At 41.1% G+C, this 19,051-nt stretch overlaps 1 protein-coding gene across 4 annotated transcripts in view; it reads left to right on the plus strand.

Annotated features, from left to right (window-relative positions):
* The first annotated feature begins 60 nt into the window (after positions 1–60).
* pacsin2 (protein kinase C and casein kinase substrate in neurons 2) overlaps positions 61–19,051 on the plus strand; it is a 25,129-nt gene continuing 6,138 nt past the window's right edge. For 2 of the 4 annotated variants that reach the window (XM_039791715.1, XM_039791717.1), the window contains exons 1-9: positions 61–217; positions 9,672–9,763; positions 10,053–10,209; positions 10,425–10,660; positions 13,986–14,141; positions 15,091–15,266; positions 15,437–15,557; positions 16,798–16,845; positions 17,793–17,923. In XM_039791715.1, the coding sequence (XP_039647649.1) occupies positions 9,707–9,763; positions 10,053–10,209; positions 10,425–10,660; positions 13,986–14,141; positions 15,091–15,266; positions 15,437–15,557; positions 16,798–16,845; positions 17,793–17,923 (1,082 nt within the window). In that variant the 5' untranslated portion in view covers positions 61–217; positions 9,672–9,706. The remainder of the gene's footprint in view (positions 218–9,671; positions 9,764–10,052; positions 10,210–10,424; positions 10,661–13,985; positions 14,142–15,090; positions 15,267–15,436; positions 15,558–16,797; positions 16,846–17,792; positions 17,924–19,051) is intronic. The other 2 variants (XM_039791716.1, XM_039791718.1) reach the window with 1 other exon arrangement.

The following is a 19,051-nucleotide window of genomic DNA, read 5'->3' on the forward strand; positions in this document are numbered from 1 at the left end:
TTATTTTCCACCCTCCGGTGCTGGTCTTAATTTGAAAATGTTAACCGGATGTTCCGTGCCGTACTGTCACACTGTAACTGACGGTTGTGTCAGATAGTCGATCGATGGTGCCGCTGCTGAGCAAAGAAACGGTCGAAAAGATTTGTAAATTGGCACCACCAAAATAATTAACTGTTCAATTAAAACTACACCGTCAGGAGGAATAAACCCGTGCCAGGTAAGCTTAAGATTAGACTTTTACGTTGTACCTTTTAACTTTTTACTGGAGGGGCTGTGGCTAAGTCGCTAACTTGTTAACATTTGAGCTAAGGAGCTAACGTTAAAGTTAGTTAACGTTACTTCCCGATGGGAGGAGGTTGATAGCTGTCGTAAAAACTTTAAATGATTTAATTTAGTAAAAGCTACAATATCTGTAGTACTTTAGCGATCTCAGGTGTGTAATAAGGTATAAAATAAAAGTTAAACGCTAACTAGTTTACCATTGACTGTCTCACGGTTGTAGTAACGTTAAGTTGGGTATTTCAGGGTAACTGTTATCGAAAGTCCAAAGATAAAGCTAACGTTAGCACTGTTTGGTCGTAACGTTAGTAGCTAGTTTACAAAATGCCACTGTAATTTATGTCGGACTTTTGGTTGTTATGAACCAGGTTAATTCGTGTAACGTTAGTTGTCTCAAGATGTTTTACTCCAGCTTTCTAGTTTTCGCAGGGAGAGACTAGTGTTTCATTGCCTGGAGTGGTGAAGGGCGGGGCAGGTTTCGCCAGTAAAGATAACCGGTCCATGTCATATCATCCTGCATGCTTAACTTACAACATTACATAATGTTGGCATTTTCTATGGAGAGAGATGGCTTAGTTCCTGGAGGCTGCCTGTTTCCCATGCTTGGTGTTCATTCCAGGCTGTATTTTAAATTGCGCAGTGCCAGCTAGCTCCCTATGGAAGCCCATTTCAGCCAATGTGATGAAAATAAAATCCTCTAAGTCATTATAATGAGTCAGTTTCTTGAAATAATGAGTCAGTATCGCAAAATATTCACTTAATACATTTTGAGATCTCTATTCATATACTGAGTCATTCTTTTGAGATACTAGGCTACTTCATTGTTTTGAGATACTAAGCTTTATTTTCAGATACAAACGTATTACTTTAAGATACCAAGTCATTATTTTGAGATACTAGGTCATTATTTTGAGGTTTGTCATTATGACTTATAGGATCTTTTTTTTTTTCTCAGATTGACGAAAATGGGTTTCCATAACCTCCCAGTTTAAGTCCTAAATCCTGTACTGCACATTGAAGTTACGTAGGGTGTTGGTGGCTGTAATATTATGATAATTTACAGTAAAATCCTTGTCAACACAAGGTTATTAATCATGTGAAGCTGGAAGCTTACAACCTATTTCTGAGCATGACAAACAGGACATACTGTACTCATGATATTGTCGTGAATCAGTGGAAGTTATCAGTCATAACAGTCATGCAGCTGAGTATTTAGACATGCCTAGTGACAGCAAGGGGGATTGGTTGGTATCTATGTTTGTTGGATGTGTGCAGTGTTGCCAGGGTAAAGCAGTAGTGAAAGGTCTGTGGTTCCTTTTTTTTCTGGGGGGCCATGTGAACTAATGGCTCCGTCACAGAACTGAGCTAAACTTAGAATGGGTATTTCAATTTAGGCTGAAGGCACTGCTCCCCATTTAGAGGGATCTTTATTGGTGTGTTCTCCAAGAGCACACATGAAGCAGTTAAAGGGATATGAGCTATTGTCCAGCTTAATCAAATAATGTAATCATGTAGCCTGTCAGTATGAGTGGAAATCTACTACTCTCACCAAAGCGTGAATCCAAGAAAGCAGAAAGGCTGTTTTTTACACTAACTTTATCACCCCCCTTGCTGCAAAGGAAACTTCCATAACAAGATCTGAACGCCAAACTTTCTAAACGTGCTATTACAGATTACAAGTCATTTCTTAAGCAGAAATGGCAAATAATCTCTGGTTTCCACTCTCAAATTTGAATAGGTCTCTATCTGGTAACGAATCGTTGATAAACTGATTGAATAGCTTTCGGTTTTGGACTGTTGGTCATACAAAACAAGCAATATGAAAGTCAACTTGAGCTTTTTGGAAATTGTAATGGGCTTATTTTTGTTTATTTTGTGAATTTATATAGACCAAATATTGTTAATTATCAGTGTGACTAATTTTTCATGCAGTATTTTATATTATATAATTGTTAATGGAATATCTTGGGTTCTGGGAATGTTGGTCATTTGTAGATGTCACCTTGTGCTTCATGAAATATTAATGGCTGTTTTTCCTGGCATTTAATAGACTGAACAATTAATTGAGAAAATACTCAGCAAATGAATTGATAATAATAAAAATAGCTGTAAGTTGCATCCCTTATTCACAGGCCATCTTTAATGCAGTAAAGCACTTCAGATGTTTGGTTCTTCTGTGATTTCTGTCTTTTAGTCAGATAATTGCTAATGTGCACACATTCAGTATAGAAGACACCATAAAAGGTCACAGGGTTAGCAGATGACTTTTGTTCATGGCACTTTCATGAAAGGTCTGCAGCTTTTAATGCATCACATGAGACTCTGCCAGCAGGACAGGGGCTTCCACAGGAAAAGGTGCAGAATTAGCTCGTCGGTGATGTCAGGATCCCCCCTTTCCCTGTCAGGTCATACTGAATTTCCCTCCACTATGTTCCTCTGTGCTGCTGGTGTGTCCAGTGGAAAATGCCTGAAAGTGTGGAACAAATGCCATTGTTTCTCCCTGACCATGGAGCAAGGTTTTTTTGAGCAGGCAAACTGGCCAGTTATGTTGAGGCTACAGTTGACCTGGTGTTGATGGACCAACGGTTTCATTGTGTGGTGTTTCAGAACGTCTTAAAGGTCCCATGGCATGAAAATTTCACTTTATGAGGTTTTTTAACATTAATATGAGTTCCCCCAGCCTGCCTATGGTCCCCCAGTGGCTAGAAATGGTGATAGGTGTAAACCAAGCCCTGGGTATCCTGCTCTGTCTTTGAGAAAATGAAAGCTCAGATGGGCCGATCTGGAATCTCCTCCTTATGAGGTCATAAGGAGCAAGGTTACCTCCGCTTTCTCTGCTTTGCCCGCCAAAAGACTTTGGCCCGCCCATGAGAGAGAGACATCATGGCTTTCAAACAAGCAAAGTGGCAGTTGGTCAAGGCCACATCCCCACCCTCCACCTTGCCCCCCCCTCTCCTCCTCAATAGCTAGATAGTTAGTTTGCATGTCATAGGACCTTTAACCACAGTATGAAGCTCTGTCAGTGATCTCTCTATAAAGGCTGGATTGGTGGGAGTGAGTAATGGAGAGGCTCCACATTTAAAAGGCCATACTCCTGTGAGATCAGCAGTCCCCTGCAGCTGTTGAGCTCACATGAGGAAGCGGGGCAGAGGTGAATGACTGACAGGGAAAGAAAATCAAGGTCATGACCTGCCATTGCCATGGAAACTTTTGACCTTCAAGCGTGTGTGCAACATGAGTAAAAAGAAGCAAAGGAATGATTATATTTTTCTCTCAAAGCCCAGTCGGGATTTAGCAACGTCCTGCTGTGAAACCGCAATATTGAAGGGAAAGATCAGCTCAGCTGCTCTCCCTGCCTGCAAGGTATTGCCGGCGTTTTATGCAACAAAGGAAGGAAATGGAAACTAACAAAAAATCATTCCTGCTTAGATAAGCAATTTTCATGTGATTAAGACATTAAGGCATTGGCGAAGTAGAGCGCAGCCCATGCAGGAGTATTTTTTTAAGCTTGCTTGTTATGTTGCAAAGGGCCTAATCACACTCCATCCCCATGATTAGCATGTGTACTGATGATTTTAGTGAGTTGAATGTTACGGTCTTCTTCTTTTTCTTTTTTTTATCAAATAATGGTCAGTAGAGCTACAACTAAAAATTATTTTCATTATGGATTCATTTGAGGATTATTTTCTGGATTAATTGTTTGGTCTATAAAATGTCAAAGTACTGAAAAAGGCTGATTACAATTCCTAAAGCAGAGATCTTAAGAGAACTTGACAGCTGAAATGATTAATCGATTAATCGTTCTAAGCTAAAATGGTTTGGGGTTTGGGCCGTTGGTTGGACAGAACAAGACATTTTAAGACCTCAACAAATGTTTTTCAGTATTTGCTGATTTGACCATCCATACTGAAAACAATCCTTAGTTGCAGCCATCTACTACTATTACATAAGACAAAGAAAAGGAACAAGGAAATGTATTTTTGCTTGAAAAATTCATTGTATGATTGACTGATAACAGCTGGAAAGAACGGGAGATATCAGTTCCTGTATTTAAAATCCATGCAAAGTAAGTCACGCGTTCTCATTCAGACAAAACCTGTAAGCAGTGTAGCTGCTTGCTTACATTGACAATCATGCAGACAAGCCTCGGAGGTCTCAATACTTAACAGGAAACTGAATTCTAGTTACCTAGGACTACAGTTGAAAATTAGCAGACTGGCTAACACCGGCAGCCAGTCAAATCTTAAATATGACACAGCAACCCTCAGTGTAGATCCACTTACTGTACACACATTTCCCCTCTCCCGCAGTTACTGATACCGGCCAGACTGAGGCAGAACGAAATATTGAGATTGTGTGACATTCATCTGCCGATGTCCTTGCTGCTATATTCTGTTGATAAGAGTTTGTTCTGAAGTGACCTGCTTCAATCACTACAGTTTAAATAACACAACCTCTCACATCTTTATGGGTGACATGTGCTTTAAAAAAAAGACATTTATGAAGTCTGTGTGCAGTCTGTGATAAAATTCCACTCTGGTTAGTTTCCTGACGCTCTCATTGTATTTTTTACCCACTAACATAAACACTCACAGCTTCAGGGCAGGTATGCATGTGCCTGTCAGTTGTGTATGCTCTCATTTCTGTCTGTGTGTATCCTGTTGTTTCCTGCTCCTCAGTCCCATTCATGACACTGTTTCTGTGTGACAACCCACAGAGCATTCTGAAAATAAACACAGGGTGAATAGATAGTCTGCTGTTTTTTGTTTTGTTTTTTTGTGGGAGAGAATATGCTCTTGTACACAAGGGCCTGTTTTGCCCCAGCATCTTTCCAACATTTTGCATATTTGCTTGCGTCCTCTTCATCTATCTCCAATATCTCCCCCCCCCCCCAGGGCATTGGCATTTCATGTCCATTTCCAACAGCATATTACTGGAAGCTTTCATGTGCTTTTAATAACACACATGGTCATCTCTTGCTTTTGCTTTCTCACTTTCTGCCTCTCCTCCGCCATTTAGATTGCAGCTGGTCCCATGCAGCTGTCACTCTGAATCATTCACAAATCAACAAAATACCAATATTTGGATACAACTTTGTAAAATTGGTTAGATGAGTGGTGGCAGTGTGGGAAGTTGCTTAACATGCCGAGGTTCAGTTTAGGCATGGTAGCGTTAAGGAATGCATTCGTTCACTTCTACCTTAAGGCTGTCGTCAGCAACCAAATTCCAGCATGCTCAGTGCATTTACTTATCATACTTTAGTGGATATCTCTGTTATGTTTTGATTGCGTAATCACTAAGCCTGTAATCTAAGAACCCGTGTTCAAGTTTCTGCTACTATGATGAAATCATGCATTTGTAGCAAGAAAGTTGTTTTATGTGTTTATTTATCCCTTCACATTTAGAGACGGTAATTTCTCCATTTTGCATCCTTAACAAATTGTCCTCATTCCCGTGTGCTTTTGGTCGTGCATACCAGCACACAGAGTTGGATTTCCCAGTGTTCTCCAGGAGTGTGGCAGATTAAATGGACTTCAGACCTGGCCTTAGTCAACAGTATTGTTTACAGTTGTGGGTCAAGCTGCGTTCAATTGTTCAACACAGTCCCAACACATGTCCTACAGAGCCAAGGGTGTGCAGATGGTTGTTCCTGTTTGCTGTTGATTGCATTAGGCCACGGAAATAGCTTTTGTGACAAAGGAATTCCCTATACATTGTTGTGGCTTAGGACATTTTGGCAATTACAGGTCATTTGTTCTTGTGTTTTAAGTCACTTCATTAGAAAACCACATCTAGATCTAAGGACTACAAAACATATGCCTTGATGAAAAGCTGAATGATACTGTACAGGATCATTTTATGAGACTAGAAAACCTGGGTTTTCATGATATAGTTTAAATGTTCAATGTATTCATGGCTACATTACTTTACATTTAGTTGATCCACATCGCCGTCCTGTAAATATCTTCTAAAAGTATTATCACATTCTTGATATCAAGGTTAAAAGTCAAAAGCAATGTGATATTTCATTCTGGTGTGTGCCCCAAAAAGGAACACCGATACTAAAGTTGTAAAGATGCTAAAGTACCTCTTTTATGTTGCTGTGGTCATGCTTTCAGTGGGAATTTGAACTCCGCAGTGTTTGATGTCAGAGGACTGGTGCCATGTTTAGAGTGCATATTTGTGGTCCGTTCCATGTGTCCCTCTCTTGTGCTGCAGCAGTGAATGAAGAATATGGACAGCTGGTAGAGAAATGCAGCAGTGACAAGACTGGGCTGGACAGTGTTTGATATATTTTTTTTAAATGGATATCTGTGACTCCACACAGCACATTCATATTGATATTATAATTCTTGTGAGGGTTTTAAGCAACTGAAGTGTGTGTGTGTGTGTGTGTGTGTGTGTGTGTGTGTGTGTGTGTGTGTGTGTGTGTGTGTGTGTGTGTGTGTGTGTGTGTGTGTGTGTGTGTGTGTGTGTGTGTCCAAAGTTTTAGAATTCAAGATTATTTCAAATCTGACAGAATACATTCGAGTAGAGCTGGGAGATGTATCAATATATTATAACGATGATAATAATACTTTATTATATTATATAACTTGATAATGTCAGGGTTGCAACTAACAATCTGCCAGTTATATTCTTGATTAATCATTTTAAATTCTCTGTACATTTTCTGTATGTAAGACGATAGCGGAAAAATGCCCAGCACAATGTCCCAGAGCCCAAGGGGACATCTTTAAATTTCGTCTTTTGTCCACCACCAGCCAAAAAAAAAGTATTCAGTTAATTGTCATATATTGCAGAGAAAATTAGCACACCCTCACATTTGAAGAGCTGGAGCCAGTGAGATGTTGGGCATTTTTGCATGAAAATGCCGGAAACCAATTATCAAAGTAGCTGAAAATCAATTTTCGATTAACTCACTAATTGTTTCAGCTCTAAATATGTAATAATAAAAAGAGCCTAGTAGAATAGTATTGACTGAATGCTACACATTTGTGATGTAGCTTAAATGTTACGGTTTTTTTCTGGTCTTCAAGACTACAATAATTACAGTTAAGTGATAAAATGTTATGAACTAACTTTTGCATTTCCTACTTTGCTGTCACATCCACTCTTTCTCTAGATTGTGTGTTTGTGTGTGTGTGTGGTTGTTTGACTGACCGGATTGTAAACTACAAACACAGTTAAAGGGAGGATTGTTTGCCAGCTAGCAGACCACAATACTACCCTCTGTCCAAGTCCTGCACCCGAGGCCACGGGCCACTGACCATTGGCCAACACACATGCACACAGACACTAAGCACCAGCCGTCATCCTCTCGCTGTCTCGCTCAACTGAAAGAGGCCCTGCGCTCACTCTCGGCACTAAAATGCATCTCTTGTGATACGATCGCAAGTGGACAGCTCCAGATTAGAGATGGGTATTATGGTAGATAATGTTGATGTTTGAATCCGACTAGTCTAAAAAGTCATAGAGAAAGAGAGACTTTTGTGTCTTCATTTGGCCCTCTTTTTATTTATTAAATATTATTATGAAGACATGAAAGGGGGAGAGAGAGGGGGAATGACACGCAGCAAAGGGCCGCAGGTTGGAGTCGAACCTGGGCCCGCTGCGTCGAGGAGTAAACCTCTATATATGGGCGCCCGCTCTACCAACTGAGCTATCCGGGTGCCCCAGAATATATTATTATTATGTTATTTTTCCGTCAAAACACAAAAGCCTCTCTAAAGGGATTAATAGCCTTTTCTTAACTGTACATTTACTAGGACCCCCCCCCCACACACACACACACACACACACACACAGTTGATTTGTTTTTTCTTACAACAACTTGCTGCATGGCTGAGCTCTAGGGCTGCAACCAGTGGTTATTTTTGTCATCAGTTAATTTCTCAATCAATCATTTTGTCGTCAAATAATTTATCAATCATTCTTCAAGCAGTGAATCAATCATTTAGTCTCTTTAATTGTGAAAAATAATAACCGATGTCCATCACTAGTATTGAATTCAGTTGTTTTCCCTCCTAGCAGTGGTTGCCGTTTTCTCAGAGGTGAAATTGAATGTGAGCTGGAAAGTAAAGTCCAATCTTGAGTGGTCACTTGAGATGCATTTTAGACCAGTTCTGATGCCAGGTGTCCACTGCAGTCTGTCTCAGCTGTACATAACCACGATCTGAATATGGTTACAAGATACTAGATCTGAACGGGGCCAGTCAGGCTGTAGAGAGAGAAGACGCTCCAGGCTGATGAAGAAGGAAGGAGAGGAAGAGGATGGAGGGGCTGAATAAAGAGATCCTGTTGTTGAGTTTGAATTGATGGCCGTGAGGAGAGAAGAGGGGGAGAGGAGAGTAACAGAGGACTGTCTGTGGTACCCGTCTCGTCTGAAGGAAACGGAAGCTGCCCGCTGTGTGCTTCTTGACAGTTTCTTTTTCTCTCTCAAAATAACACACACACACACACACACACACATAGGATATAGTTTAGACTCTGTGTGCCGGCAGCAACCACTGGGGTTTCAGTTTGTTGTGTGTCAGAGGTTGGGAGCTAATAGAAATAGATGAAAACAACCACCTGCTGCCTAGATTATCAAACCAGATCACACACTTTCTTTCACTCCTCTTCCCCTTCCATTTCTCTCAGTATCACTCCTCTGAACTATTCCTTTTCTTAGTCACAGTATTCACCCTCTTATCAGTGACTGAGGTATGTTGTTGTGACAGATTGATACTGTTGGCTCTCAATGTTGTCCTTCAGCTGTTGGTTTCGTTTAAAGAACGTTTCCCTTCCTCTTTTTTGTATATATTTAATAAGCCAACTGTCTCTAATCTTGGCTCATTCCAGGCTGTATTTGAGAAGCTTACCCTGGAAAAAGTTAAACAATACAATACATATTTATAAGATGTATTATATATAGATGCAAATGTGTGCTACTACCACCACACCAAATTTCATTCTCAGTTTGACATATTTCTTTAAATATTAATCAGTTACTTTTCGTAATCCACGTGAACCACTCTTGACATTGGCATGAATTGGATCCGCCGCACAGCACTTATTGGAAAGCATGTCACTTTTAAAGCTGGTTCGCCTGTTTCTCCGGTAATTTCCTTACAAGCAATGTAGCGTTTAAAAGGCTATTTACTATACAGAGGTGAACTAACCACAGGCAGCGTGGGAAAATACGGATTTGGCATTATAGTTTGGCAGGTGTTCCCATTTTTATAGGGGAAACACTGCATCTACACATGATGAATGATTTTTTTTTTTTTTAGCTTGTATCCTTATATAGTGTCTGTTTGTAGTATTAGGGATTGGTAACAAGTGAACTAAGAGGGAGTTTTAATCACATTCATTCATTGACACTTGTTTTGCTTTTTATGTTTTTCCAGGCCCTACGCACTGAGTGTAACTTAGGGCAGCAGCGATGTCGGGCTCCTACGATGACTCCATGACCGATGTCTCCAGTGATAGCTTCTGGGAGGTGAGACGCATGAATTCCTTTACACTTTAGACCTAGTGATTTTTGTGTTGCTGAAAACTGCTGTGTTGAGATGATGTTTAAATCTAACAAAATTACAATGAATCCAGTGAGTATAAAAACGTAACCACAACGCAACACAACCATGCTCCTGTGAATTATTCAGTGTTTTGTAAATAAATTAACTCCCCTCAGAGAGCAGTGCCCCATGGAAATCTAGTGCGATCCATAGCCATGTTCAAGCTCCTTTTCAACTATCTTACTGTTTTCTCTGTCTGTTGCTGGTTCTTAGGTTGGTAACTACAAACGAGCAGTGAAACGGGTAGACGATGGTAACCGACTGTGTAATGATCTGATGAGCTGTCTTCATGAGCGTGCACGTATTGAAAAGTCCTACGCACAGCAGCTCACAGAATGGGGGAAGCGCTGGCGGCAACTCATAGAAAAAGGTAGGAATATAAAAAAAATATATCTTATTAGTTTTAATTTCCAGAATCCAGTAGGAAAAAAGTCCCAGGGATTGTGTAATTTGCTTTCTTAGGGCCGGGCAATAATATTATGACATTAATGCATTGGCATCATTGGAAAAACAGATGCATTTTCCCATTCATCCCTGAAAGCATGATGTTCACAGTCACTAACAGGTAAATGACTCTTCCCTCAGGCCCTCAGTATGGTTCGTTAGAGCAGGCGTGGTCTGCTCTGTGCACCGAGGCGGAGAAGGTGAGCGAGCTCCACATGGAGGTGAAATCAGCACTGATGGGAGAAGACTATGAGAAACTGAAGAACTGGCAGAGAGATTCCTACCATAAACAGATGATCGGCGGCTTCAAAGAGACTAAAGAGGCTGATGACGGCTTCCGCAAGGCTCAGAAACCCTGGGCAAAGAAACTCAAAGAGGTGTGGATTTTAAACAGGATACTAAAATAGTATGGTGTGTAGTATTGTGGTAGCACCTTTTTAAAGTAATTCCCCATTGAATGCGTTTTAAACTATAAGCAGTTGCCACAAGCAAGTCACCGATTACAGCCATAACTATCAATTTTCCCCTCCAGTTCACATGATTACACATTACTGACTATTGTTTTCCCTCCATGATTACCTGCTTTTCCCTCCATGACTACCTGCTTACTCAACACAACAGAGCAGAACCACACTTACAACCTCTTGATATTGAATAAGAATCTATTGCCAAACACAGCCACAGTGTGCCAAGGTTAGCAGCCAGTATTTGCATCCTGTAGTTTTTGGACTGTCAGTAGATGGGAAGGAAACACAGAGACTAGCATCTCTTAGTTCAAAATCAGGTCAATGCATTTCCTCCTACTGCTTTCATTTCAGCAGCCTGTTTACTCGCCAGTGCACACATTCCTTTCGGATTCTGCGCACACATGTTAGAACGTGCACATCCAAGTATTTTTATGTTCAAAGCCATTGAACATTTTGCAACCTCCAGGCCTCTTGCCCCCATTTCCTGTGTGTGTGGTGTGTGTGATGTCACCAGGGGCTGGTCACATCCTGGCCTTGTCATTGAGCAAGGACAGAACAATACAGTTTTGTAGCCCTAGTGATGTATTGATTGGCCAGACAGACAGGCGAAAGTGAGTAGAGGGCAGAGAGGAAATTAGGCTAATGAAGTGGTCTAGAAAATGAATAACTGACATGGGTGACATGGGCAGCATGTCAATAATAGACACATATATGCTGAACTGGATACAGTATTTGACACATAGTCCTAAGCCTTCGTGGGTTTAAGTGGATTGACACACAACTGTCTGTCAGTTTAGGGAGGAGGAAAGGCTGCTGTCCTCTTGTTATGAGGAGAAGAGGAAGAGATTTTGAGAAAAAAAAGATATTTTTATTAACAAGATTATTAACAGATTATTAACAACATACCTAAGTAAAAGAAATAAATAGCCAAAGCTATAACACATCTGTTTTCTTTGTAACAACATAATGTTGAAAAACAAACATAACTAAACTCCATTGTGGAGATGATTCGAGCATGTTGAAAATTCTTCTTCAATCAAGTTCTCATACATTTACAAAGTAAATTAAATGGCTACTGTTTCATAGTACTGTGCAGGGTACGAAATTAACACTCGCAGTCGCCAAATGTGGGGGCGGGCCGACACACAAACGCATAAACACTGGCGCACACACCAGCCACCAGCCACTACCTTCTGTTTACTGATAGCTAGTGTTTAACTCGGGCTAATTAATTGGCTAGTAAGGTGCGATTTTTGGCAGTCAGCCTTCCAAAAGAAAGCACAGGAAACAGAGTCTCATTTCACCTGTCCGGAAGGCTCTGACACACTTACCGCACTCGGTACTCTGGGGACAGCTGTAGGCTTGTACCAGTGTTGATGTTCTGTGCATTGTCGGACATATGCAGCCGCTTTCCTGAAACTGCTTGCGGGACTGACACAAGTCCACAGCGGCCTGCGGCGTGTATGTCTCAGCCTGTCTCCATCGCCTCCACCTGCAGGTTGTCAGCTGTGTGTCTGCCTGGTATACTCTCGGACGGCCGGTTTACTCGCTGGTCCTCATCAATATAGTTTCACGTGTCATGTAGCTCTCCACAAGCAGAAAAACAGAGGAGCTTAAAACGCAACTTGCGATGTGATCGGGACGGGAAGGATAACTCTGGGAGTTGGAAGGGGTGTGTCGCGATTCTGCCTACTCACATCCTGACACAGGTTTGTGGATCTGAGTGTCGCGCTTTCGGTTTCATATCGCTTATCGTTACAGCCCTGCTTATCAGGCATTAGTGTTTCCACATTGAGTTGGTTCTGTATATGAAGTGATATTCATTTATCCCAACATTTGTGTGTAGGGGCCTCAAATTGCCAAGCTTCTTGGAGTAGGAAATTTGTTGTAATGATTCCTAAAATGCCGAATGACACACATTTATTCAGGCTTTTACACACCGCCCAGACATGAACAAGTGTTATCAACTTTACTGTCAAAGAGAGAATCAAATCAAAAGACTTTCCTCAAAATGACAGAGGCAGCCACATGCAGGCCCGGATTATCCATAAGGCACCAAACATTCACAACCAGTGGGGGGGCACCAGATGGCATAAGCTTTAACATAAGCTTTAAATTTTCCGTAAATTGTTATATTATTCACTTGAAATTGTTGAAAGATCGTACATTACTCGTTTATGAACACTAATTTCACAATAATAATAATAATAATAACAAATAAATCAATATTACATGACCACTCTGTCAGAGTTGAGTTGGTCCACAGCTATGCGCAAATGTATCATTTGGGGGGGTGGTTTAACAATAATCAAAAGTGGCCAGTTTAGCCCCCCACAAAATTTTTTTTATCATAATGATGAATGTAAAATATTAACTGTTATAAAAAATGATAAGTGGTTGGCTTTCTTGATTAAATGTAAATGGCAAGCAAAGAAAAACATTTATCACACAAACCCCCCCCAACTCTGGGTGAGACTTGGTTGCGCCCAAACCTCACAGCACGCCGGTGCTGTGAGTTTATTCAGTAAGCAGAGAAGTGTAAAAGACCGGTCCACAGTCTGCGCTTCTTTTCCTAGAACTCGTATTTCTTTCAGAGGACTTTGTGCAATAAATCCATATTCTTAGATCTAATATTGATAGTCTTTTGTCCATATCTTATTCATTTTAGGTACTTTTATTGTCGTTAGCTGTGATGCTAAAGCAGTTTTAGCTTTCCCATGATGCTTTTGAAAGATTTGAACAATCGGAGGAGTTGCTTTCAGGGCCCGTGAAATAAATTCAGAAAAATACACATTTGACCGACCCACAATGCTGCAATATATAGTATTGATTTTTGCTTTTTGAATTGATAGACATTTTGAATTGAGACATTTGAATATAGTGCTCACTGCTCATATGCCTACATGTATGTAGTTGGATAAGTTAGTAAATGAGGTATAGTGCCCAGGGGCACCACATTGTCTTAATACGGGCCTGGCCACATGCATGCACATTTTGGGAAAAGTTGGCTCTACAACAATGATCTTGAGTAAAGAGGTTATTGTCGTTATTGGATTAAAAATTTTAAACTTTTAGCAACTGTCCAATAACTTAATTCACTAAAATAATAACTTCCTGTGTCAGACACCAAACTTTGATAGCTCTTTCTACCCCTCCACACTTATGTGTTTGTTCTACGTTACCATACAAGACTGGCACTATGGCCTGCATTTTATTTTATCGGTTGAATCCACAGATGGAGACGATGAAGAAGTCTTACCACTCTGCCTGTAAAGAAGAGAAGCTGGCAGCCAGCAGGGAGACCAACAGCAAACTGGAGAGCAACAACAACCCTGAAGCCCAAAGGAAGCTCCAGGAAAAGGTGGAGAAGTGTCAGCAGGAGGTGCAGAAGGTAGGACTTCCTTTGGAAAAAGACTAGGTGGGGTGTCAAGATTGTGGGGTTTTCTTTCTAGAAAGGTTTCTAACGGTATTTGTTTTCCCAATGCTTGCTTAGTTTCCTTCCATCTAACTTTAAAGTAAGGTCTACACCAACCTGGTAAAGGCTTTAATTGGGCTGGAAGAGCTAAATGCCCTTTATTCTTTGGTAGCCGTAGAGTTTTGTTGGTTTTGTTAACTGGTATTTTTCAAGACTATCTTGAGGTAGCCTGACAAGCCAGACCCACATCAAGATGTTGGGTCTGGGAACTCACCATTGGCAGGGCTTAATCCGAGGGGCGGGATAAACGGTTGTCTTTCAAATTCCCTCTGCACGCAATAGGATAGCGCTACAACCAACCAGAGCAACACTAGTTGATAGATTAAACTTTTGCTGTATCTGGTCGGCAAAACTCTGAACACATCTTCCTTTTTTAAGAATGACTTCAGTGCCGTTCTTTGTTCTTTTCTCAAAGAAAAGCTTAACTCCAAAGCCGATTCGAAAGACCGCTGTTCGCCAGGAGCAGCAGCCGTTTCCTTTTTTTTCAAGTAGCAGGGTCATTATGTTAAGCCCGCCCACCGACTCAATACACAATGTGATTGGCCCGGCTAGAGTTTGGTTTTTCCAGCCCGCAAGCCAACGGAGAGTTGCTAGACCCCCTGGCTGCAAATTTTATTTGCTGCTGCTAGGGTGTGTTTAGATTTCTAGGCTAATCTTGAGGTTGATTACAGTTAAAACTCAGGCTCTGAGTGTTTTGGACCAGTTAATTATAACTTGAGTAAGCTCTGCTAAAAGAAAAAATTACATCAGCGCTGGTAGAGGTCTAGATACTCAAGTACATCATCAAGTACATTTCCATGTGCAAGTTCATATTCATGTTTCTTAATATGTTTTAATTGTCACTTCATTCCTCCCTTTCTCCCAGACTAAAGAACGCTATGAGAAATCCCTGGAAGAACTCGATAAGTTGACCCCTCAGTACATGGAGAACATGGAGCAGGTGTTTGAGCAGTGGCAGCAGTTTGAAGACAAACGAATCCGCTTCTTCAGAGAGCTACTGCTGGAGGTTAAACAGCACCTGGATCTCTCATCCAATCACAGGTCAGACACAGAACAGTCACATGGGTAGCTCTTTTCCAATCATTGGTCCGACTGGCCATTTAACGTCTGAATACATAAATATAGCTGTTGCAGCTAATGAATAGTGCTGAGAGAGATGCTTGAGATTTTAGCTATCCCCTAGAAAATGATGTACAATATTGTCTCCATAGATTCCAGACAATCTACCACACGCTGGAAGACACAGTCTCTGCTACTGATGCTGAAGAGGACCTGAAATGGTTCCGGTCCAATCACGGCCCCGGCATGCCAATGAACTGGCCCCAGTTTGAGGTACTACAGCCTTGATTTAAACTAACAAAAAAAGACAATGAAGGGGAGGCCTCTAGCTCACCCAGTAAGAGCGTTCGCCCCATGCCCAAATCTGAGTCCTGCAGTGGCGCAGGGTTTGAATCCGACCTGCTGCACATTGCTGCTTGTCATCCCCCATCTCTCTCCCCCTTTCATATCTATCCACTTTCAAATAAAGGGAAAAGCCCCAAAACAAATCTTTAAAAAAAGAGAATGGAAGGCTAAATGTTTGATAGAGGAGGACTGGAGGAGAACCATCCAGACTGGCTCTTAATGGGTTCCCAAAAGGTTTTCATGTCACCGATCCATAGGTCATGGTCCGTCACTGTATTTACTCTTATGGAATGATTTTTATTGTTGCTGACTTGAAGACAGTAAGAGTAATATTCCTTAAATATAATTTAGTGAGGTAATTATGAATGAATTACAGTCCTTACTTATCTTGAGATGCTAGTATATCCTAAAGACCCACTGATGCTCTCCCAGGCCCAACTGTGGGAACCATCAGTAAAGAGGACCGTGGGAATGGACAAATAGTTGTGCTGAAAAAAACGTCAAGGGCAGCATTGCAATACCTTTTTACAATGTTACACGTAGCCCAAGCAGAGGTTAATGTCCAGTGTCATTCTTGCCATTGACGTGTGCTGTTTGGCAGCAGGTGTGGAAGTAAATCTTTCCTCAGCGGTCAGAGAGGCAATGAGGAATCTAGTTTGTCATCTTCCCAACAGGAGGTGAAAAGCTGCATGTGCTCGCAATGCTACAATTTATAGTTTTGAGTGCTCTTGCAGGCATTACAATTGGGCTTCTTGTTCTACTTCCATCATTAACAGGCTGTTTTTCTTTCTGAGTAATGATGGGTTTTTGGAAGGGTTTTTAAGAAGGGAATAAATCTTTTATGTGACAAAATACACAGACACACAACAGAAACGAGTGAGACACAACCTATTGGATATCTAAGAGAAACTTGAATAAATAATATATGTCATAAACAATACACCACACTCAGATTTTGATTATTCTGCAAGCGACCGGCTCTGTAGTTCATGTCGTCGGTTATGTTAGCAGTCCCTACAATCATTTTCTGGTGTAAGTCATTGCTACCGTACATTCACAAACTAACATATCTGCAGCTTACAGTGTATACTCCACAGCTTTAGAATTAGACTGTGTTGTCCACATTAACCCTTTTCCACACGTACTTCCCTTTCCCCACATCTGACAGACTTTGGACTGGTCCCACCCTCGCTCCTTTAAGAGAAGGTCCATTGTAGTGAGTTCTGCATGGGAGGGCTGTTTTTTTTCACAACAGCCGTAATGGGAGATCCTTTTTTTTCCAATAACACTCTCACTCCTTACTGCTTCTATTTATGTGTGTGTGTGTGTTTGAGGTGGCTGTGTTTGTGTCTTGTATTCAAGATTCTTGGCCCTTCCACCTATTATTCTGTCCATGCTAACCCTGCAGTATGTCACATGAAGCTTCCATGGCTCAGCAATGCCACAGAGTCTCAGAGGCCATGAGCCAGACAGAAAGTCCTTTTTGATCTTTTAAAAGTTTGAGAGGCCTGAGATATCAGAGGGGTCATACAAGGACTTTGTAAATCTCAGAGCTCACACTTACTAGTGTAATATATCATTTCTACTATAGAGGGACATTACGATTGCTGTCTTAAGTTTGATCATTTATTTGAGACATCTAGTTCCAACACAAGATTGATACCATGCTGCCATGTCGTGATAGATGCTGGAAATCTCTACTGAAACTAAAAGTCCAGGAATTTAACAAAATTGTAACTATATCTGTATACCAAAAAAATAAACTGTGTTGCTGTTATGGTCTCTCTTTTGCTCCACTCTCTCTGGTCAGCCTCTGGTGGAGGGGAGACTCCTTGGTGCTCTGTTTCTTTCAACAGGTGATGGATACTGTACATGGTTGTCTCTCATCTTATCAGGCCTGCACTGTACTGTATAAACACACATGCATGTACAGATTCGAAATCCAGAGTCAGTGTCACAGCCTGAGAAATGTCTCACAGATTTCTAGACTGTGTTGAAGTGTGTGTGTGTATATTGCTGTGCACATGCCTGTGACTTGTTCTCCCACTACTAGCTGTGAAGGCATGTTTTGGACCAAGCTCAACCACTCATTTGGCCAAGTTTGGCACCGTTATAGATGTAATACTTGACTCTAATGTGTGTCTACGTGTATGTGCCTACCAGGACTGGTCCATAGACCTGAACCGAACCCTCAGCAGACGAGAGAAGAAGAAGCCATCAGAGGGCGTCACACTGACGGGCATCAGTCAAACTGGGTCAGATCAGCCAGTTCAGCCTGCCAAGACCAGCAGCAGGTAGACATCTGGTCGCTCACTGACTCACTTTTACTGTCTCTAATGAACACACAGAAAACTGAGCTTGTGTTTTGTAATGCCCGCACAAACACACTCTCTTACTCACTCTCTGACTTCCTCATCCAAACTCCCCACATAACATCAGATGAAATCGAGCGCACAACACCTGGTGTCTTCCTCTTAAGGAGGTGCTTGTAAAATGCTACATAGGGGAAGCTCCGGGAGTGACGTCTAGTTGTCCCGCCATTTCCATGGCAACCGTAAACATTTTGTTACAGTTTGTTGGGAAAGAATTCATCCCCACGAGTCGGCTGGTACATAGTTGAAAGCAATCCAAAAAATTAAGATGGAAAAATATTACTCACACACATGGAGCCCTTTTATGGCATGAATATTGGTACTGGGAAGTTTAAAGAAGGCCAGATTAGTGTTCAAGACAAACCTGGATTGAGCAAGTTTGTGATTAACACAAAGATTAAAAGAAAATATTAAATGAAAGTTCAGCTAAATAATATGTTTTTTTATGACAGAAAAAGTATAATTCACAAACTTGTTTGAGATTGAAGTATGTGAATGTTAGCAAAAAAATAATAAGACTGATAAACATGGTTTGTCACTGGTTTGGACTGGTTTATAGACGCTTAATGTTTGATTGGTAGTTTTTAATAGCATGGTGTAATCTTTTTAAGACAAGATGAGATAAGAACTTAGTTTGCAGTTCCCTGCAAACATATTTGTCTCTGGTGTTGTGGCAACAGCAACAAGGACATAACAGTGGTTAAATGGAAATGACAACAAACTGATCTGATTAAGATAAAAACTTCTCATCCGTCATCTCGGTGAAAAAGCTAATTACAGTTTTGCATCGTTGGGCTAATAGTAGAAGTTGCTATGTGTGTCATATCTATTGTTCAGAATTTTAAGTGAGGCTAGTTGTGATTATCCTGTCCTGTGTTCTGGCAAATCTCCCCTTATTCAGACATCAGTAGGAAATGGTGCGTACATGCCGAAATCATGAGAGCATTAGAGAAGTGTGTATGGGAGTCAACAAAGGGAATGTCAGGCATGGAAAGCATTTGACCCCTGAACTTGGGAATGTGGACTGCCTCTCCCCGCTCCTGCATTTAC

Source organism: Perca fluviatilis, chromosome 23, assembly GCF_010015445.1.
Source record: "Perca fluviatilis chromosome 23, GENO_Pfluv_1.0, whole genome shotgun sequence".
NCBI lineage: Eukaryota > Metazoa > Chordata > Actinopteri > Perciformes > Percidae > Perca > Perca fluviatilis.